This window comes from Oratosquilla oratoria, chromosome 16, assembly GCF_046742065.1.
Source record: "Oratosquilla oratoria isolate Oo_2021 chromosome 16, ASM4674206v1, whole genome shotgun sequence".
Lineage (NCBI taxonomy): Eukaryota > Metazoa > Arthropoda > Malacostraca > Stomatopoda > Squillidae > Oratosquilla > Oratosquilla oratoria.
Window position 1 is genome coordinate 53,375,867 of NC_134792.1, and position 17,500 is coordinate 53,393,366.

At 38.4% G+C, this 17,500-nt stretch overlaps 1 protein-coding gene across 3 annotated transcripts in view; it reads left to right on the plus strand.

Annotated features, from left to right (window-relative positions):
* LOC143034009 (alanine racemase-like) overlaps nt 1-17,500 on the plus strand; it is a 34,043-nt gene that overhangs the window by 14,983 nt on the left and 1,560 nt on the right. For 2 of the 3 annotated variants that reach the window (XM_076199831.1, XM_076199829.1), the window contains exons 2-7: nt 1,484-1,692; nt 7,535-7,693; nt 8,186-8,295; nt 10,635-10,846; nt 11,243-11,352; nt 12,244-12,474. In XM_076199831.1, the coding sequence (XP_076055946.1) occupies nt 1,518-1,692; nt 7,535-7,693; nt 8,186-8,295; nt 10,635-10,846; nt 11,243-11,352; nt 12,244-12,474 (997 nt within the window). In that variant the 5' untranslated portion in view covers nt 1,484-1,517. Of the gene's footprint in view, nt 1-985; nt 1,091-1,483; nt 1,693-7,534; nt 7,694-8,185; nt 8,296-10,634; nt 10,847-11,242; nt 11,353-12,243; nt 12,475-17,500 lie in introns of those variants that run through there. The other variant, XM_076199830.1, reaches the window with a different exon arrangement.

The window sequence follows — 17,500 nt, forward strand, 5'->3', positions numbered from 1 at the left end:
TAAGGTTTTATCTACGAGTAGAATGGGGTAGACGTTAGTGAGACGATAGGAAGGAAAAGACAGACTGTTAACTTTCGCAGAAGAGAAATTGTCAACATTGCGTTTAGCAAGTCAGAGAGCTGGTTCATCAGTGCGCATTGCGTCCTTTTTTTTTCCTGTGATGTCTATGTTCAGGAGCAAAGAATCTAATGTATCTTTAAGGATACGATCCATTTTCTGGTTGTAGCCATCGCGATGCATATGTACAGAGGCAACAGCCGTGTCTGCCTTACGTAATGTACAACAAAATCTCTCTCTCTCTCTCTCTCTCTCTCTCTCTTCAACGACGGTATTACAGAGTAGTCTTCCATGCGTCTAAGACACCAGTAATTGGCAACTTGTAATCAATCAGAAATGCGAAAAAGGTGGAAAACGTATTTAAAGCAAGATCAGATTGTTTTCTTTTGAATGATATAATAAGGCATAGGGATGAAAATGTAATGAAGAGGATGATCTGAAATACCTTATTTTAATGCGTTCGAAATTAAGCGAAGTTTGGGCAACAAGCAGGGCACTGCAACAGAACATTTTGGGAGTATACAACACAAGTAGCTGAAAGACTCCTGTTTGAAAATTAAGGTATAGAAGAGAAGAAAACCACACAAGAAAGAATATGAAAAATAACTTAAATTTGGAACAAAATCCAAATTCAAACGACCACAGACACAAAGGTATATATATATATATATATATATATATATATATATATATATATATATATATATATATATATATATATATATATATATATATAATAATAAAACTGAAGAGCCGACAGTAAAGCTTCCGACATATCGTCATTGATAACTGGGGATTCTCGGGCATAAGAAAGAACGACATGACGTCACCGGCGTCTGCATTTCATACAAATGTTTATATATTATGCCACAATTCTATATCTTATTGGTGTAAAACTTATTTTTGATATTAAAAACAACATTCTGTCTGTTACATACACGTATCATCGTAGGATTCTGTTGTGGAATATAAAAGTTTTATGTGCACTTGAAAAAAAGGAATAGACCAACTATTGACGACAACTCAGATTCCAGTAAGTAGCTTCTCAACTGTGGGTCTCTCCCTTAACATAATTTGTAATTTTCATAATGCGTTGCCTAATTCATACAAGACTCAAGAATTTATCTGTACATTGTGAAACTCTAATAGAAAATACAATGTGATGGAGGGAACGTTTAGCTCCCTTGTCCACGGTCAAGTTGTGCATCTGACCTGGCCGTCGTATAGACAGGAACTTTGACAGCATTCATACCCTGTCCCTTCCTTGCCCTCCACCCTCTATGAGGATTGCCTTCACACAAGTACAATACCCTGTACCAGCCAGAATGAAAAAAAAAATAACTATTACCTTTCGCTGGCGAAAAAAATTGACATCATTTCGTTAACCCACAGGATTTTTTTTCACAAGCATCTGTGACCCTTTCAGATTTGTTACAAAGACGAAGTTCCACAATTTGACGATGACAGGACCCTCTGCGGAGAACGGCAGCGCCATGACCCCGACCCCGAAGGCGGTCGAAGAGTTGGCCAACCGCATCTTCAAGGAGACCCGCGTCCCGTCCTTCATCCACGTGAACCTGGATGCCGTGGCTCACAACGTGGACGTCATCAGAAGATTGTCCGGTCCCAACACAGGTGAGAGAGAGAGAGAGAGAGAGAGAGAGAGAGAGAGAGAGAGAGAGAGAGAGAGAGAGAGAGAGAGAGAGAGAGAGAGAGAGAGAGAGAGAGAGAGAGATGGAGAGAGACAGAGAGACAGAGAGAAAGAGCGACTGAGAGAGAGAGAGAGAGAAAGGGAGACTGACACACACACACACACACACACACACACACACACACACACACACACACACACACACACACACACACACACACACAAACAAACACACAAATACACACATACAGAGAGAGAGAGAGAGAGAGAGAGAGAGAGAGAGAGAGAGAGAGAGAATGGGAGAGAGAGAGAGAGAATGCAACAGTGAAGAGTTTATTGTTGTTTTTTTGGTGGTGGTAGTGGTAATCGTTTTGATGTTTTCGTTGGTTTGGTCGTGTCAGTGATGCTGTTGTCGTCGTTGTTGATGTTCTTAGTGGTGTTGTAGTTGCCCAGAACATAATCACTAAATCTGCCAAAATGACCCACTGGTCCCCAATCGGTAATGTCTGGTCCAAATTATCTTTATTTTTGTTTTATCTTATTTTATTTGTTTACATATCTATTTATTTATTCATTTATTTATTTATTTATTTATTCATTTATTTATTTATTTATCTATTTATTGCCCGAGGTTTCTCTAAGCTGAACAAGGCCCCAGTCTGTCTTCAAATGAATGTGTCTAGAATGACACACTGGTCCATGTGAGGCTTGATGCAACAGGGTGTAGAACAAGGCTTAGGGCAGTTCTTTGCTCGGCGGAACAAGTAGCTTCTCAGTAGTACCATGCAGCCCACCATAACAAACTGTTCACAGTTTACACAGAAACCAATGCTCCACAGAAGATTACAAAGGATACCAAGGAGGAGCATGCCGACAGGAGACCTTTTGGTCCGTAACTAGGTCGGATGCGAAAAAAATATATAGTAATGATAAATAGATAAATAGATAGATAAATAAATAAAAATATATAGATATAAATAATGAATAAAATGCATAAGTATAGTTAAATAATAAACAAGCAGGCAAATAGTAAATAATAATAAATTGACATATAACTGATAAATGAAAATCAAGCAGATAATGATAAACAAACAGACAAATAATAACAAATGAATAAACAAATAATATAAAATAAATGGCAGGCATTACAGCATCTTGCTTAGGTGTTTATCTAAATGAATCTTAGAACTTCGAACTGAACTACATTGCACTGCCTCTACAGGAAGTTTATTCCATTCATTAACTACACGGTTGGCGAAGTTGTTTCTACCCACTTCCAAATTAAATCTATTTCCTGACATTTTGAGACCATTATTTCTTGTCTGATTTTCATTCAGTGTGAAAATTTTGTCACTTTTGATGTTGTCAATTCCCTTTAGAATCTTAAAGACCAGTATCAAGTCACCTCTGAGTCTACGCTTTTTAGGGAAAACAGATTCACATGTTTTAGTCGATTTTCATATGATTTATCTTTTATAATTGGAATCAGTTTTGTGGCTCACCGTTGTATTTTTTCCAATCTGTCAATGTATTTAATGAGATTCGGTGACCATACGAAAACAGCATATTCCAAATGTGGACGAACTAACGATTTATATAGCTTGTTAATGAGAGATGGACTTTTGAAATCAAAAGATCGCGCAATCAGTCCTAGAATCTTATTTGCTTTCTCAGAGGCTGAAATACACTGCTTGGATGATTTGAGATCGTTACTAATAATTACGCCGAGATCCTTTTCACTATCCACTTTTGTTAACGAATTTCTAAATAAGTTGCATAACTTTGCATTTACTTGTGTTAAATTTCATTAGCCACTTTTCAGACCATTGCTGTAATGTATCAAAATCTTCTTGAATATCTAACTGATTTAAGTGATCATTTACCATTCCGCACAGTTTTGTATTATCAGCAAATTTAGAAACAATATATTTTAGTCCGTGGTCTATATCATTTATATGAATAAAAGTGGCCCAAGAATGGAACCCTGAGGAACTCCACTCGTAACATTTCTCCATCTAAAATTTTTGTTATTTAAAACAACTCTCTGTTTTCGATCATTCAACCAATTACTAGTCCAACTTAATAGGCTAGGCTACCACTTACCCCGTGTGAAGCTAAATTAGTAGGTAGCCTTTCGTTGGGGACGGTATCAAAAGCTCTTGTAAAGTCTAGATATATCTAATCTATATTGTTTCTTTTGTCATAATTCAAGATGACTGTGTTGTAGAATTTGAGTAAGTTAGTCACGCAAGAACGTTTCCGTCTGAATCTATGCTGGTTATTATTTATCAAACAGTTACTTTCTAAATGATGTTCGATAGTATCTCTGATGATAGTTTCCATCATTTTTCCTACGATTGAAGTCAAGCTTATAGGCCTGTAGTTATTTGGTTTCTTTTTGTCACCTTTTTTGAATATGGGAGTAACGTTAGCTAGCTTCCATTCTCTTGGGACATCTCCGGATATGATGGATTTCTTGAAAATAATTTCTAATAGAACAACAATCTCATTTTTCATATCCTTTAAGATTCTTGGATGCCAACCGTCAGGCCCTAGTGTTTTATTAACTTTGAGTTTCTCTATACACCTTTTGATTTTTTCTTTTGTTATATTTACTACATTTTTCTTTTGTTATATTTACTGCATTTTTATCTACTACTACCTACGAAAAAGAAATAATAAATAAAGTGCGAATATAGAATCGCTGGAACCTTAGGAAGACGACCCCTAGATGGCAAAAGCTTTAAGTCGAATGAAGAGGACCTTAGCCAAAATTCTTCGGTGGTCTATTTGGCATCGAGATTGGCTACAATGACGAAGGCGCCTTCCATTCAGGCCACGTGAGTTGGAACACCACGGTGGTGAATTACCTGATCGATGACGACTAGACTTGCAAGAAGCAGGTACATACGACAAAAGCACACGTTTTGTGCTTTCGAACCAAAAAAGAAACTTACTGATAACTATATATAGTCAATAAAGAAATGATAATAGATGAAATAAGATAAAGATACTCAAAAGTAAATAAATGATACTAAAATAAGAAAAATAGATCAAATGCTCTAAAACAACGCCTTTCATAGTCAGCTAAGAGTTTGGCGCCATGCAACAAGAAATGTTTTCTCAACTGGGTACAAGTCGCCATCTTTCCTTTACTCCAACAGCTTACAGTATTTTTTTCAGTCCTCGCACCCTTCATTCAAACTTTGGTGCATTTCATCACCATACCCTTTTTACTAATACAAGCCTAAGACAAGACGAATAAATGTTTGTGAACTAAGATATAGTAGAGACAAAGTGGAGACAATAGTAACAAAGGAGATATTAAAGGCAGATAGCAGGTAGGATAGATACCAGAGGAAGTAACCCAGTATTACTCTACGAGTAAAGACTAATAATGAAAATAAGACTAATAATGAATAAGATCAATCAAATAAAAATCTAAAAAAGACTCCAATGATAAAGATAAGACCGATCCGTAGGAGTGTAGTGGTAAAGACGTAAATATTGTAAACATGCATAGTAGGTTCCAATAACGTGTTGATGGCGAGTTGATGGGATCTTGCCAAGTGTCTTGGACCACTGTCTACATAAAGCTTATGAAGTTGTTACTCCTACACAGGACGCTGACATGTCTTAGGCTGAAAGTGACCTATTTCTTTGGCGTTTAGAATATTGATTGAGTTGTTTAGGCCATCCCCCCACCCCCTTACCACCTAAGCACCTCCCCCCCCCCAACCCTCGCTGAGCCGTTGGCCTACGACTATTTCGTAGTGTAGATGACCCCACCACCATCACCACCATTCGTACCTCTTGTTGGGCGGGAGGGGTAATGCATCAAAATATCCTTATTCCCAGTAGGCATAAATGAATCCCTGAATGCTCCCCCTTCCCCACCACCGCAATGCTGCTTATGCCTATGCACAGACCACTGTTCACAGGTTGAACATTGCACGCCAATCCTGTGAACAGTGCACGTAGCGTTAGGCCTACTACTGTACACGTTGACTTTTATGTCCGTTGCCACCAGAGCCAAATTTAATTTTTCGAATTTTCCAGATAGATTTGGTGCTGGATTGCGTAGTCACTTGAATCTTAGAACAATCGTAACAAGATAGAAGGGATGAAGTAATTTTCTAGGTTGAAGTGAGGCATTTTCATTTTGTTGTCTGGCAGTACCTGGTATTTCACCAGCGAACAAGTCGGTGCTGGCTACTTCCGTGCCAGGCAGTCCTTTCTCCTCCAGTCCTGTTGATGCCTGGGAATTCTATCCAATCCCACCAGGCGATTTTATTCAACTCCTTGACTCGGTGGCGAAAGGGGTTATTTGATATAAAGCAACATTTTCCAAAGTGGGGGGAATTTTCACCTGGGGTAAACTTTGAAGCAAGCAGGGAGGAATTACACTGTCCACTAGTAATTAAAAATCTCCAATGTATTTTCTCATCCCTGAGAGAGAGAGAGAGAGAGAGAGAGAGAGAGAGAGAGAGAGAGAGAGAGAGTATGCCTGTTGTGAATGGACGGTGTAGTTTACTATGAAACTATACGTTTGTCAGTATATTTGTACATTTTTCAAATAAGTTGGTAAATAGTCAGTGTGTTTTGCCATGAAGGGGGAATCTGGATGGCTGAACTGGTTGTAGGGGGAAATGACAGAAAAAAAATTTGGGTATCACTGCTATAGTTTTCGCATTAGCCTAAACCGCTTAGTTTCCCAGGTAACTAAACATTCAGTCCTCTTCTTGGAGTTCTATAAAGTATTCAAACCTCTTCTTGAAACTATAAAGTTTTCAAACTTCTATTTCACGGGCTTCGTTTCTTTTCACTTCAAATTAGTATCGTATTAACTCTTCTATGTTTATCTCACCTGAATAAAATCGTCTGAAGTAGAAGTAAAACATAACGATGGTGTTGGTTCATCGTCATCAGTGGGGAGCATATGCCCCCCCCCGGGGGGAGGGGGAGGGGGGGAGGGGGCGTCGCTTTACTCTCACGCTACCATTCTCACCCTCCCCGCACTCATCCTTACTATTCCAAAGAACTTTTGGTAGCTTTAGTCGACTTCCTACAGTCATGCGTTCTATGGACGTCTTCTTAGCCACTTGGAGTTGATCGCGAATTATCTAAATAAAAAACCTGGACTTAGTCTCACGGAACAGTTTTATACACTCCATCGTTTACCAAAGTCACGTACCAAAGACGTTGAGAAGCCTCTTCACATCAGCATACAATGTCAATGACTGACAGCCGTGCTGTAAAGCAGGGTGCACAAGCAATTTGAAGATTCACAATTTAATCCAGCATTAAGTATCAACAACTCCATAACATCTTGTTGAGAAAGTCCATAACTGAAAAATCGTTTTATTCTGTACGAAAGGATAGAATAATCAGAAAAAAAGTAAAATCGTCGGTAAATCAAGAATGTCGTCGCTAACGATCGATCAGTATCGAAGGTTTGGCGGAGAACTGATATCATATTCTATTCATTTCACATTTACAGGCGAACACTTATCATGCGCTGGTCCCACATCGACCACATTAAATGAGCAGGTGGACCACCAACACGGGCCTGGACCAGTCGGAAATCTTGACAACCCCACCCGTACTAGTTCAGATAATGAATTAGTAAAAAATATACATACATATATATACATATGTATACATATATATACATATATGTATACATATATATATATATATATATATATATATATACATATACACACATATATATATATATACATAAATATATACACATATATATATATATATATATATATATATATATATATATATATATATATACAAGTTCCTTCTCTCCTACAGAGCTGATGGGCGTTGTCAAGGGCAGCGCCTACGGATCGGGCATCCTCCCTGTGGTCGAAGTTCTCCTGGAGAAGGGGGCCAAGGAGCTGGCGGTGGCCACCATGTCCGAAGGCATCTATCTACGGAAGAATGATGTCACAGTTCCCATCCTTGTGTTGGGTACGTATCGTCAAAGTTTATTCATTGGTTTAAAAAATGTTCATGCAAAGGGCGGGTGGGGGAAGAACTATCACGGAGATGAATGAAATTATCTGGCGACAGTCAGAAGTAGAAGCAGAGGATCCATCAAATACCGGGAGTCAAGATGATTACAATTTGTGGAGGCTGAGAGAGCTGACTTAGAATTAGTAGACTTACATTATTTTTCACGATTTATACACTTGTTCTGGCTACCGCCGGGAGATCTTATTCATCTAAAGGAAATTTCCAACTCAGCAGAATGTGAATGCAATATATATATATATATATATATATATATATATATATATATATATATATATATATATATACATATATATATATATATATATATATATATATATATATATATATATATATAAACAATAGCACACTTAGAAAAAATGTATACCAGAAGCTAGACAATGGCGGCAGGAGATAATTATAACGTCGTCGAGGTACTTTCTCCTTCAGGAAACCTCATCGAGGACGAAGTGGTGGACATCCTGCAGTACAACTTGATCCCTTCGTTGAGCTGGGACAAAGCACTCCGTGGATTTCAGAAAGGGGATCTTTGTTATCCGGTGAGCATTCGATATTAAATTAATTTTTCTTCATAAAAGTTTGAAAATTCATCTACAGAGAGTAGGCGTTATCTGTGATCGACCTGAGTGTAGGTGCTGAAACCTATCTAAAGGAATTTATTATTAAACACTATTATTTTCATTTATCTATTTATTTATTTTTGAGCAATTTTTGTGGAATATTGTAAATCGTGGTGGTAAGTATCCGTAGGATTTTATATTCGCTGCATGGAGGGTTCAGTGTTTGATTAGATCAAATTTGGGAAAAATGCATATGAGTAAATGTGTATTTGAATTTAGTTTCTTCGTTAAGACTTGAAACTAACTGGAAGGAAAGCTATTAACCATTATTTACTTTTTATTTCTTAGCCTTGAAATATTACACATTATAATGATAATTTTATTACCGTTTGTAATTTCTAATACGAACTATTCTCGAGATTTAATGTTCATGTGTTTATTTCTTCATTTTTTTCTGCATCCACTGCGCAATAACTACGCGTCCAGCGCAATAACTACGTGCGGGAAACCCGTACGGACCAGAGTCACACTTTTTGTTTCTTTTTTTTAGATGGCTGATCCTCACTAATAGAGGAATATTGATCATGTTTCGCATTGTACTCTCCTTTCTGTTCCCTTCCTTGTTACTCCTACAATCTTTCCTCTTCACTTTCTTCTCATACCTAACTGTAGAAATTCGTTATTCAGTTGAATTTTCTGTATTATATTAAATTTCTTACACAGAGAACTCTAATTCTGTCTTCGTTTTTTCCACAGCCTGTCTTCTAGGATATACATTGTTTAATGTAATTACTAGTAAGTCATTTTTTTTCCTCTCATCCACAGATTCTTGTTCCGTATGGTTGGTAACTGTTATTAATTTTCATTTCTTTGTTTTGTTTCAAGATATATGTAATAGTTTTTCCGCTCTTATCTACAGATTCTTGTTACATGTTGTCGATCATTGTTATTAATTTTTCTTCCCTTATTTTCTTTCAAGCGCAAAAATATATGATAAAATTATTAATGACATACCTCGACTTTGATCAATATTTGGTCATTCTAGTGTTGTATCCTATGGCGGGGCGGGGGAGGGAGAATAGCGTACTGTGTTCCTTTGTGTGGGGGAGGGGGAGATGCCCCTATCATCCCCATCCCCTTTTGACTCTGAAATCGAAAAAAAAATGCATCATGGGCAGCCATCAATGTGTATGTGCCTCTTTTGTTCGGATAGTGCCGGTAAAGGAAATCTGAAGGATAAAGGAGAGAGAGAGAGAGAGAGAGAGAGAGAGAGAGAGAGAGAGAGAGAGAGAGAATGAAAGAGATAGAGGGGGAGTGAAGGAGTGGAAGGCCGAGGGAGGAAAGAGGGAAATGGAAGGGAAATCTATGGAAGGGAGATTGAGGGAGGGAGGGAGGGAGGGAGGGAAGGGAGGAAGAAGGAGGCATGAAAGGAAGCATGTACGAGCAATTGGGGAGGAGGGGGTCTTAGAAAATATGGAGAGAGAGAGAGAGAGAGAGAGAAGGGAGTGAGAGAAGGAGTGAATAGGGGAGGACTATATCGTCGTACAAGGGACAGGCCGGAGGTCGTGCAGGGAATTCACGTGGCCAAATTCTCTCATTAATAATTATTCATTCTTTTGTGTATTTCCAAATAACTATTCTTAATTCCTCCTGGTATGGGGGATGACCGCTACTGATGTTATTATGGCTAAATGCATACGGGTTTTTTCATCATTGGTCAGCGCCACGGAGGTGAAAATATTATGCTTTTCCTGACCTACTTGGTGACTCGTTGATATATATCTTATTCTGGCTGGCGCCGGAGGAAGCCATCGTCAGTATATGGACACTGTAAGGGTTCCATAGTCATGGGGTCTTTGATTAATTAGAAATAAATTTCTAAACTTCACAGAGCATGAACAAATGGACAGAGGGAACCCACAGAGCTAAACTAAGTCATCTGACGAGAGCATTGAATAGATAAATAGATATATGAATAAATAGATCAATGAATGGATAAATAAATGAATGATAAGTGAATATATAAATAAATGTGTTGATTAGTTAATTAATAGATAGGTAAATGAATAAGTGAATAAATAGATATGTGAGTAAAAAGTTGATCTGCTCGTTAACGGATTAGCTCGAGATATCAATGTCGTCTTAAAACAAACCCTTGAATGGGTTTACAAAGAGAATATCCACAAACCTGAATAAAATCGTCTGAAGAGGAATGAAGATGTATGAGTTATGAGTTATGAGGTATGAGGAGAGTTGGTCATCCGTGGAAGGGTCACTGGGTCCCGGATCTCCTTTTCACGTTCTCTTGTTTCCACCAGGACGGTCGTCGCCTCCAGGTCACCCTCAACATCGACACCGGGATGTCCCGCTATGGCGTACAGCCCGAGGACCTTGCCGAACTCGTCGAGTTCCTCGACGACCTCGAGGTGGAGATCCACTCTATGTACACGCACTTCCAGTCCTCCATCACCGAAGTGAACCTCAACAGGAAGCAGCTTGAAAAGTTTTTGGCAGCCACCAAACCTTACGAGTAAGTTATCGCCCTCATTTTTTTTCTCTCAAACATGTTTTATTTTTTGTTTCTTTCAGGTACAGGCTACTTTAGTAATATTGATGAAAAACACGTAAACTATATAAATGTATCCCACTATAATGTAACTCTTCCACTCTGTATGCAATCGACTCAGAATTAGTGCGTGAAATTCTACAATATTATTATTCCCACGGTAGATGTGATTTATATGTAATATCGCGAATTCCCTCCAACATAAAAAGACACCAGACATACGCCTGCGTCGGTTTTGATCCATTTCACACCAGTTTGGTTTCCACGGTGACCTGCCCTGGCAGCCTCCCGAGCACCGGCCCTGTGTGTGGTCACGGGCGCCGCCCTCTGCTGACGCCTCTCTTTCCTGTCCTCCCGCAGGGGCCGCCCCTTCTACCGCCACGCGGCGGCGACCACGGGCCTGGTCCAGGGCCTCGGCGCCGACCTCGACTTCGTGCGGCCCGGCGGCGCCATCACCGGACTCTGCTCAGGTGAGAGAGAGAGAGAGAGAGGGGGGGGGGTGGAGGGAGAGAGAGGGAGAGAGAAAGAGATGGAGAAATGGAAATATAGAGCTAGACCTAGCTGGGAGGTGGGGAGGAAGAAGAACGAGATAAATAGATAGCTTAGGGAGTGGGGGAGAGTAAAGGAGTGTTTGAGAAAGAAATATAGGTAGAAACAACTTTGCCAACCGTGTAGTGAATGAATGGAATAAACTTCCTGCACAGGTAGTGCAATGTAGTTCAGTTCGAAGCTTTAAGAATCATTTAGATAAATACCTAAGTAAGATGCTGTAATGATTATAATTTATTTTATATTATTTGTTTTTGTTTTGTTATAATTTGTCTGTCTGTTTTTCATTTATTATTAGTTATATGTCAATTTATTATTATTTACTATTTACCTGTTTGTTTATTATTTAACTATACCTATGCATTTATTTATGTATTTTATTTGTTATTTACATTATTATAGTTTTTATTTATTGTTTTATTATTAATATGATTTTTTTTTTCGCATCCGACCTAGATATGGACCAAAAGGTCTCCTGTCGGCATGCTCCGCCTTTGTAATCCTTTGTATAGAAAGAAACCGAGAGAAGAAATAGGGAGACAGGTAAGGAGCGTGACCAAACAAGAATAATGACGGCGTAGTCAGGTGTGTGCGTGCTAGGGCACTTATTGCTAGAGGATACTGTAACAGCAATCAATAGCCAGGCCACTCCTTTTCCCCGCGCGGTATTGCTTAAGAATCAACGCATGACGGCAGTAAGGGAAGCATAGGGTCCGAGAAAGGCTTTCATGCCTAGCCACATCGTTGAGCGAGAAACGGTTGAAATTTTAAAGTAAAAAATAATAAGTGATTTTTGTCTTCTCACTGCACAGGCAGCGACGCAGAGGACGCAAAACAGTTCGAGTCCTGCGGGTTCCGGCCGGCGCTCTCCGTTGTGACTCGGCCGGCTTTCTACAAGCTACTCTCCGCCGGCAGAAGGATCGGTTACGACGGCATCTACGAGACGACCGAACCGGAGTGGATCGTGAACCTGACGACCGGTTGGTCCGACGGCTGTGCCCGCAAGCTCAGCAACCAGGGCGCTGTCAAAAGGATCCGCACAGGTCAGTGCGAGAGACGACATCAGGATACGCCTTCAACATGTCTGCTTGTCTATGTGTATTTACCTAGTTGTATCTTACGGGAAGGGGAACTATGCTCGTGGTATCCCGTCTTTGTATCTCGCAGTGTCTAGTTTGCTCTTAAATTCGTGTATAGTTTTTGCCCGCACTATTGTTTTATCCAGTTTGTTCCAAATATCCACCACTCTATGTGGAATTTTTTTTCAGGTCTCTTCTATAACTATCCTTTTTTGAGTTTCTTATCATGTCCCCTTGTATTTCTCTTATCCCAATCTAATAAGTCCTCTCTATCAAGGATTTCCGCGCCTTTCATGATTCTGTAAATGGTCATCAAGTCGCCTCTTTCTCTTCTTTGTTCCAAAGTCGGTAATTTCAATTTAGCCAGTCTCTCCTCATATGACAGGTTTGTAAGTGTTGAGGCCATTTTCGTGGCTGTTCTCTGGATTCGTTCAATTTTCTATATATATTCTTTTTGGTACTGGATGACCATAGTGTAGGGCTTATTAGTGTGACTAGTATTTTTTTAACCATTTCTTCATCTAAATAGGTAAAAGCCACCTTTATTGATCTTAGCAAGTTATAGATTCTCCAATAATTTTGTTGATCTGTTTATCAGGGGGCATGTCATTTGAGATCACTACTCCCAGGTCTTTTTCAGATCCCACTTTCTTTACTTCCTTTGTTCCAATTTTCCATTGTCCTGATATTCTTTTTTTTTTTCCGAACTCCATCATGCTACATTTCTTTATGTTAAAGTCTACTTCCCACTTCTGACTCCATTTCCAAACCTTGTTTAGGTGTCTCTGTAGTGATTCACAATCCGTTTCGGTATGCACTTTCCTCAGCGATTTAGCATCATCTGCAAAGAAGCTCATGTAACAATCCACACCTTCATCCATGTCATTCACATAAACAGCGAACATTATGGGAGCCAATACCGATCCTTGTGGAACTCCACAAATCACCTCCTCCCAAGCTGAACTCTTTTCTCTGAGCACTACTCTCATTTTTCTACCATGCAAGAAATCCTCCATCCAGTTTAGTAATTTACCTTGTATTCCTTCTACGGTTTCCATTTTTTTTTTTTTTTTTTTTTGTGGCACTTTGTTGAAGGCTTTTTGTAAGTCTAGGAAAGCACAATCGTCCTATCCATCCCTTTCTTGTATTATATTTATTAGTCTTGAGTAGAAAAAGGTTAAGTTTGTGGTACATGATCTTCCCTGTCTGAATTCAAATTGTCTCGAGTTTATTATATAGTTTACTTCCAGGTGTTTTATCTATCTATTCTTGATCATTTTTTCCCAAATTTTGGCTACGTCAGTGCTTGTAAGGGAGATCGGTCTTTAATTTGTTGGTTCTTCTTCGTTTCCTCCTTTATATATTGGTACAATTTTGGGATGTTTCCAGTCCTTTGGTATTTTCCTTCTTTGAGTGAGCAACTTATTATGTTATATATTTTGTCCATTAATTCTTCTTTACATTCTTTTAGTACCCAATCTGCAATTGCGTCTAGGCTGTGTGATTTCCTGATATCAAGGTTCATTAGTTGATCAATTGTTCTTTTTTTCTTTCTTTTTTTATTGTTGTTTCACTCATGGGGGTGGTCGGACTTCAATTCCTTCGTCCCATTGCTGTACTGTTTCTCTAGTGAAAGCCGACTTGAAGTGGTTGTTCATGACTTCAGCCACTTCTAAATATTCTGTATATTCCATATTTCCGTGGCGTAGTTTTACTATTTCCTGTTTATTTTTAAGTTTACCATTCATATATCTATAGAATAGTTTGGGTTGATCTTTATATTTTTCTATAATGTCCTTTTCATAGTTTCTTTTTTCCTCTCTACACACTTTTACATATTCATTTCTATGATATATATTTGCCACTTTCCGGGTTTTTTACCTTTACTCCATCTTTTCCAAGCTTCATCTCGTCTTTCTTTTACCTCACTGCATCTTCTGTTGAACCAGCACTTAATATACATCTTTTACTGTTTCTGTCTTGTTACGTATTTGATCGCTATTTCATTGTAAATTTTCATTAAAATCATTCATTTCTCTTCAACTTGTGTCTCTTCTTTGGAAAAGTTTTCCCAATTTGCATTTTGAAAGAATTTCTTAAGTTTTCTAAAGTCCGTTTTGTTGTACATCAGTCTTCCTTTTCTGTATTTCTCATTTCTCTACATATTTTCTCCTTTAGTTCAACATCTAATAGTATGTGGTCACTCTTTCCAAATGGTGTCTTGTATTCAATTTTATCCACAATTTCAGGTTCTGTTGTAAATATTAAAGCCAGTTTTGATGGTTCTTCATTACTTCTATATCTGGTATTTTTACCCATTGTGTCATTGTATGCTCTACAGTCATGTCAATACATTTCCCCATAGATCCTCTCCACCTTTCACTGTCATCTCTTCCCGACAAATTTCATTGCAGTTTAAATCTCTCAAAAGTACCAGGTTACCTCCATCTTTCAGCATCTCGTTTAATGAACTCCTTGTATCTTCCAACATTTTTGCACGTTCACCCTCTTTCCAAGCGCCCGTTTTTTAGGGGCACATAAATCATTACAAGCTTTCTACTTTTCATGTCCTTGTCTTCAACTTTTATCATGATCATTTCCACACTGTCTTTACCCTCTGTAACCTTCGTCATATTTATTTTTTTCTTGGCCAAAAACATAATTCCTCCACCCTGTTTTTCATTTCTGTTTTAATCCAATAATTATATAGCCTATGTCCAATACTATTTGATAGTAATTGACCCTTTAACTTTGTCTCCACAATTCCCTTAATGTCTGGTTTTTCTTCTGATAGGTAATAATTTAGTTCACTCAATCCTGATATTAATCCGTCTATATTAGTATAGGCCATTTTAATTTTTTTTTATCCCGTTTTCTTTTCCTTTCCTTTCGCTTACCTTCCGTGTACCATTTACCTCATGTCTAAGACTCTCCAATACAACTCCTTTCATTCGATCTCCATTCTGTTTCAGTTTTTTTCTTTTTTTTTTTTTTAGTGTCTTCTCTCTTTCTCTTTCATCACCATTCATTTCTCTTTTTATCCATATGTTGTTGTAATATTCACACTTTGCTAACTTACCTGATTTTGCCAGTATGTCTTCTGCTACCATTTTTTATCTTGGTTTTATCTTTAGGGGTCGATTTCTCTCTTAAGAATGTCCCATTCTATATATTTCCTTTATTTTTTTCTACTTCATAGACATCGTCTTATACTTTTTATATATATTTTTTTTTACATTTCTTTTTCTCTCAAGTACCTAACCAAACCATGTTTTTCCTTTAGTCCATATACTACAATGCACTTTTTTCTATCCATTGTATCTCTTACCCAATTTGTATATGTATATATATGTATATATATACATATATATATGTATATATATACATATACACACACATATATATATATATACATATATATATATGTATATATATATACACGTGTATATATATGTATATATATATAAATATATATATATACGGTATATATATATATATACAGACGCTCCTCAACTTACGTTTTAGTTACGTTCCGAACGGCCGAACGTAAGTTGAAAATGAACGTAAGTTGTTACTGTACTATACATCCGTAAATTCTATTACCGTATCTTATAAAACACCCCTAAATCATTAATTATACACATAACATTGTAAAATAATAACATTAATTTCAAATAAATTAAATTCAAGCAACATAAATTGAGATGGTGGAGGAGGAGGGGGAGGAGGAGGAGGAGGAGGCAAGGCATGTTCAGTTTGTCGTTTGTGCAATGTAAACAATGGACGCAGCGTCATGCGCAAGTATCGTTTGAACTACGGAGAGCGCGCTAAACTAAAAAATTCACTCTTTTTTTTCAGTCAGTTCAAACGTAAAATCGAAAAAACGTAAAACGAATGAACGTAAGTAGAGGAGCGTCTGTAATTGGTGAGGAACAGTGTGGATTTAGGACAGGTAGAGGTTGTGTAGATCAGATCTTTGTGGTAAGACAGATATGTGAGAAAGCTATAGGAAAGGGGAAGGATGTTTTTTGGGCTTTTATGGATCTGGAAAAGGCTTATGATAGGGTAGACAGAAAGGCACTGTGGGAGGTTATGCAGATTTATGGGATAGGAGGAAAGCTTCTGGGAGCTGTCAAGAGTTTTTATGAGAGTAGTAGAGCTTGTGTCAGGATTAGAAATGGAGAGAGTGAGTGGTTTGAAGTAAAGGTGGGACTTCGTCAAGGATGCGTTATGTCGCCCTGGCTGTTCAACTTATACATGGATGGGGGTGGTGCGAGAGGTGAATGCAAGGGTAGTGGGTCAGGGATTGGAGATGGTTAAAGAAAATGGAGAAAAGTGGGAGGTGAGCCAGCTGTTGTTTGCGGACGACACTGCGCTTGTGGCAGGGTCAGAGGAGGGATTGAGGAAGCTGGTGGCAGAGTTTGGGAGAGTGTGTGATAGAAGAAAGCTAAAGATAAATGTAGGTAAAAGTAAGGTGATGAGATGTACAAGGGGTGAAAGTGGCAGTAGACTGGAAGTGAACATTAAGGGAGAGCGACTGGAGGAAGTGGATAGTTTTAGATACTTGGGTGCAAGTGTAGCAGGAAAAGGTGGAGTGAAGGTGGAGGTAGAATGTAGATTGAGAGAAGCGAGTAAATGCCTTGGTGGATTAAAGAGTGTAATGAGGAATAGACATTTGGGAATGGATGCGAAGAGGAGACTGTATGAAGGAGTGATTGTGCCAACAGCACTGTATGGGGCAGAAACGTGGAACATAAGAGAGGAAGAGAGAAAGAGTTTGAATGTGTTTGAGATGAGGTGTCTGAGAAGTATGGTGGGGGTTACTAGGCTGGATAGAGTGAGAAATGAGGAGGTGAGGAGGAGAACAGGGGTGAAAAAGGAGTTGGGAGATAGGGTTGATGAAAGAATATTAGGATGGTTTGGACACATGGAAAGAATGAGTGAAGAAAGACTAGTAAAAGAGGTATGGAAGACAGATGTGGAGGGAGTG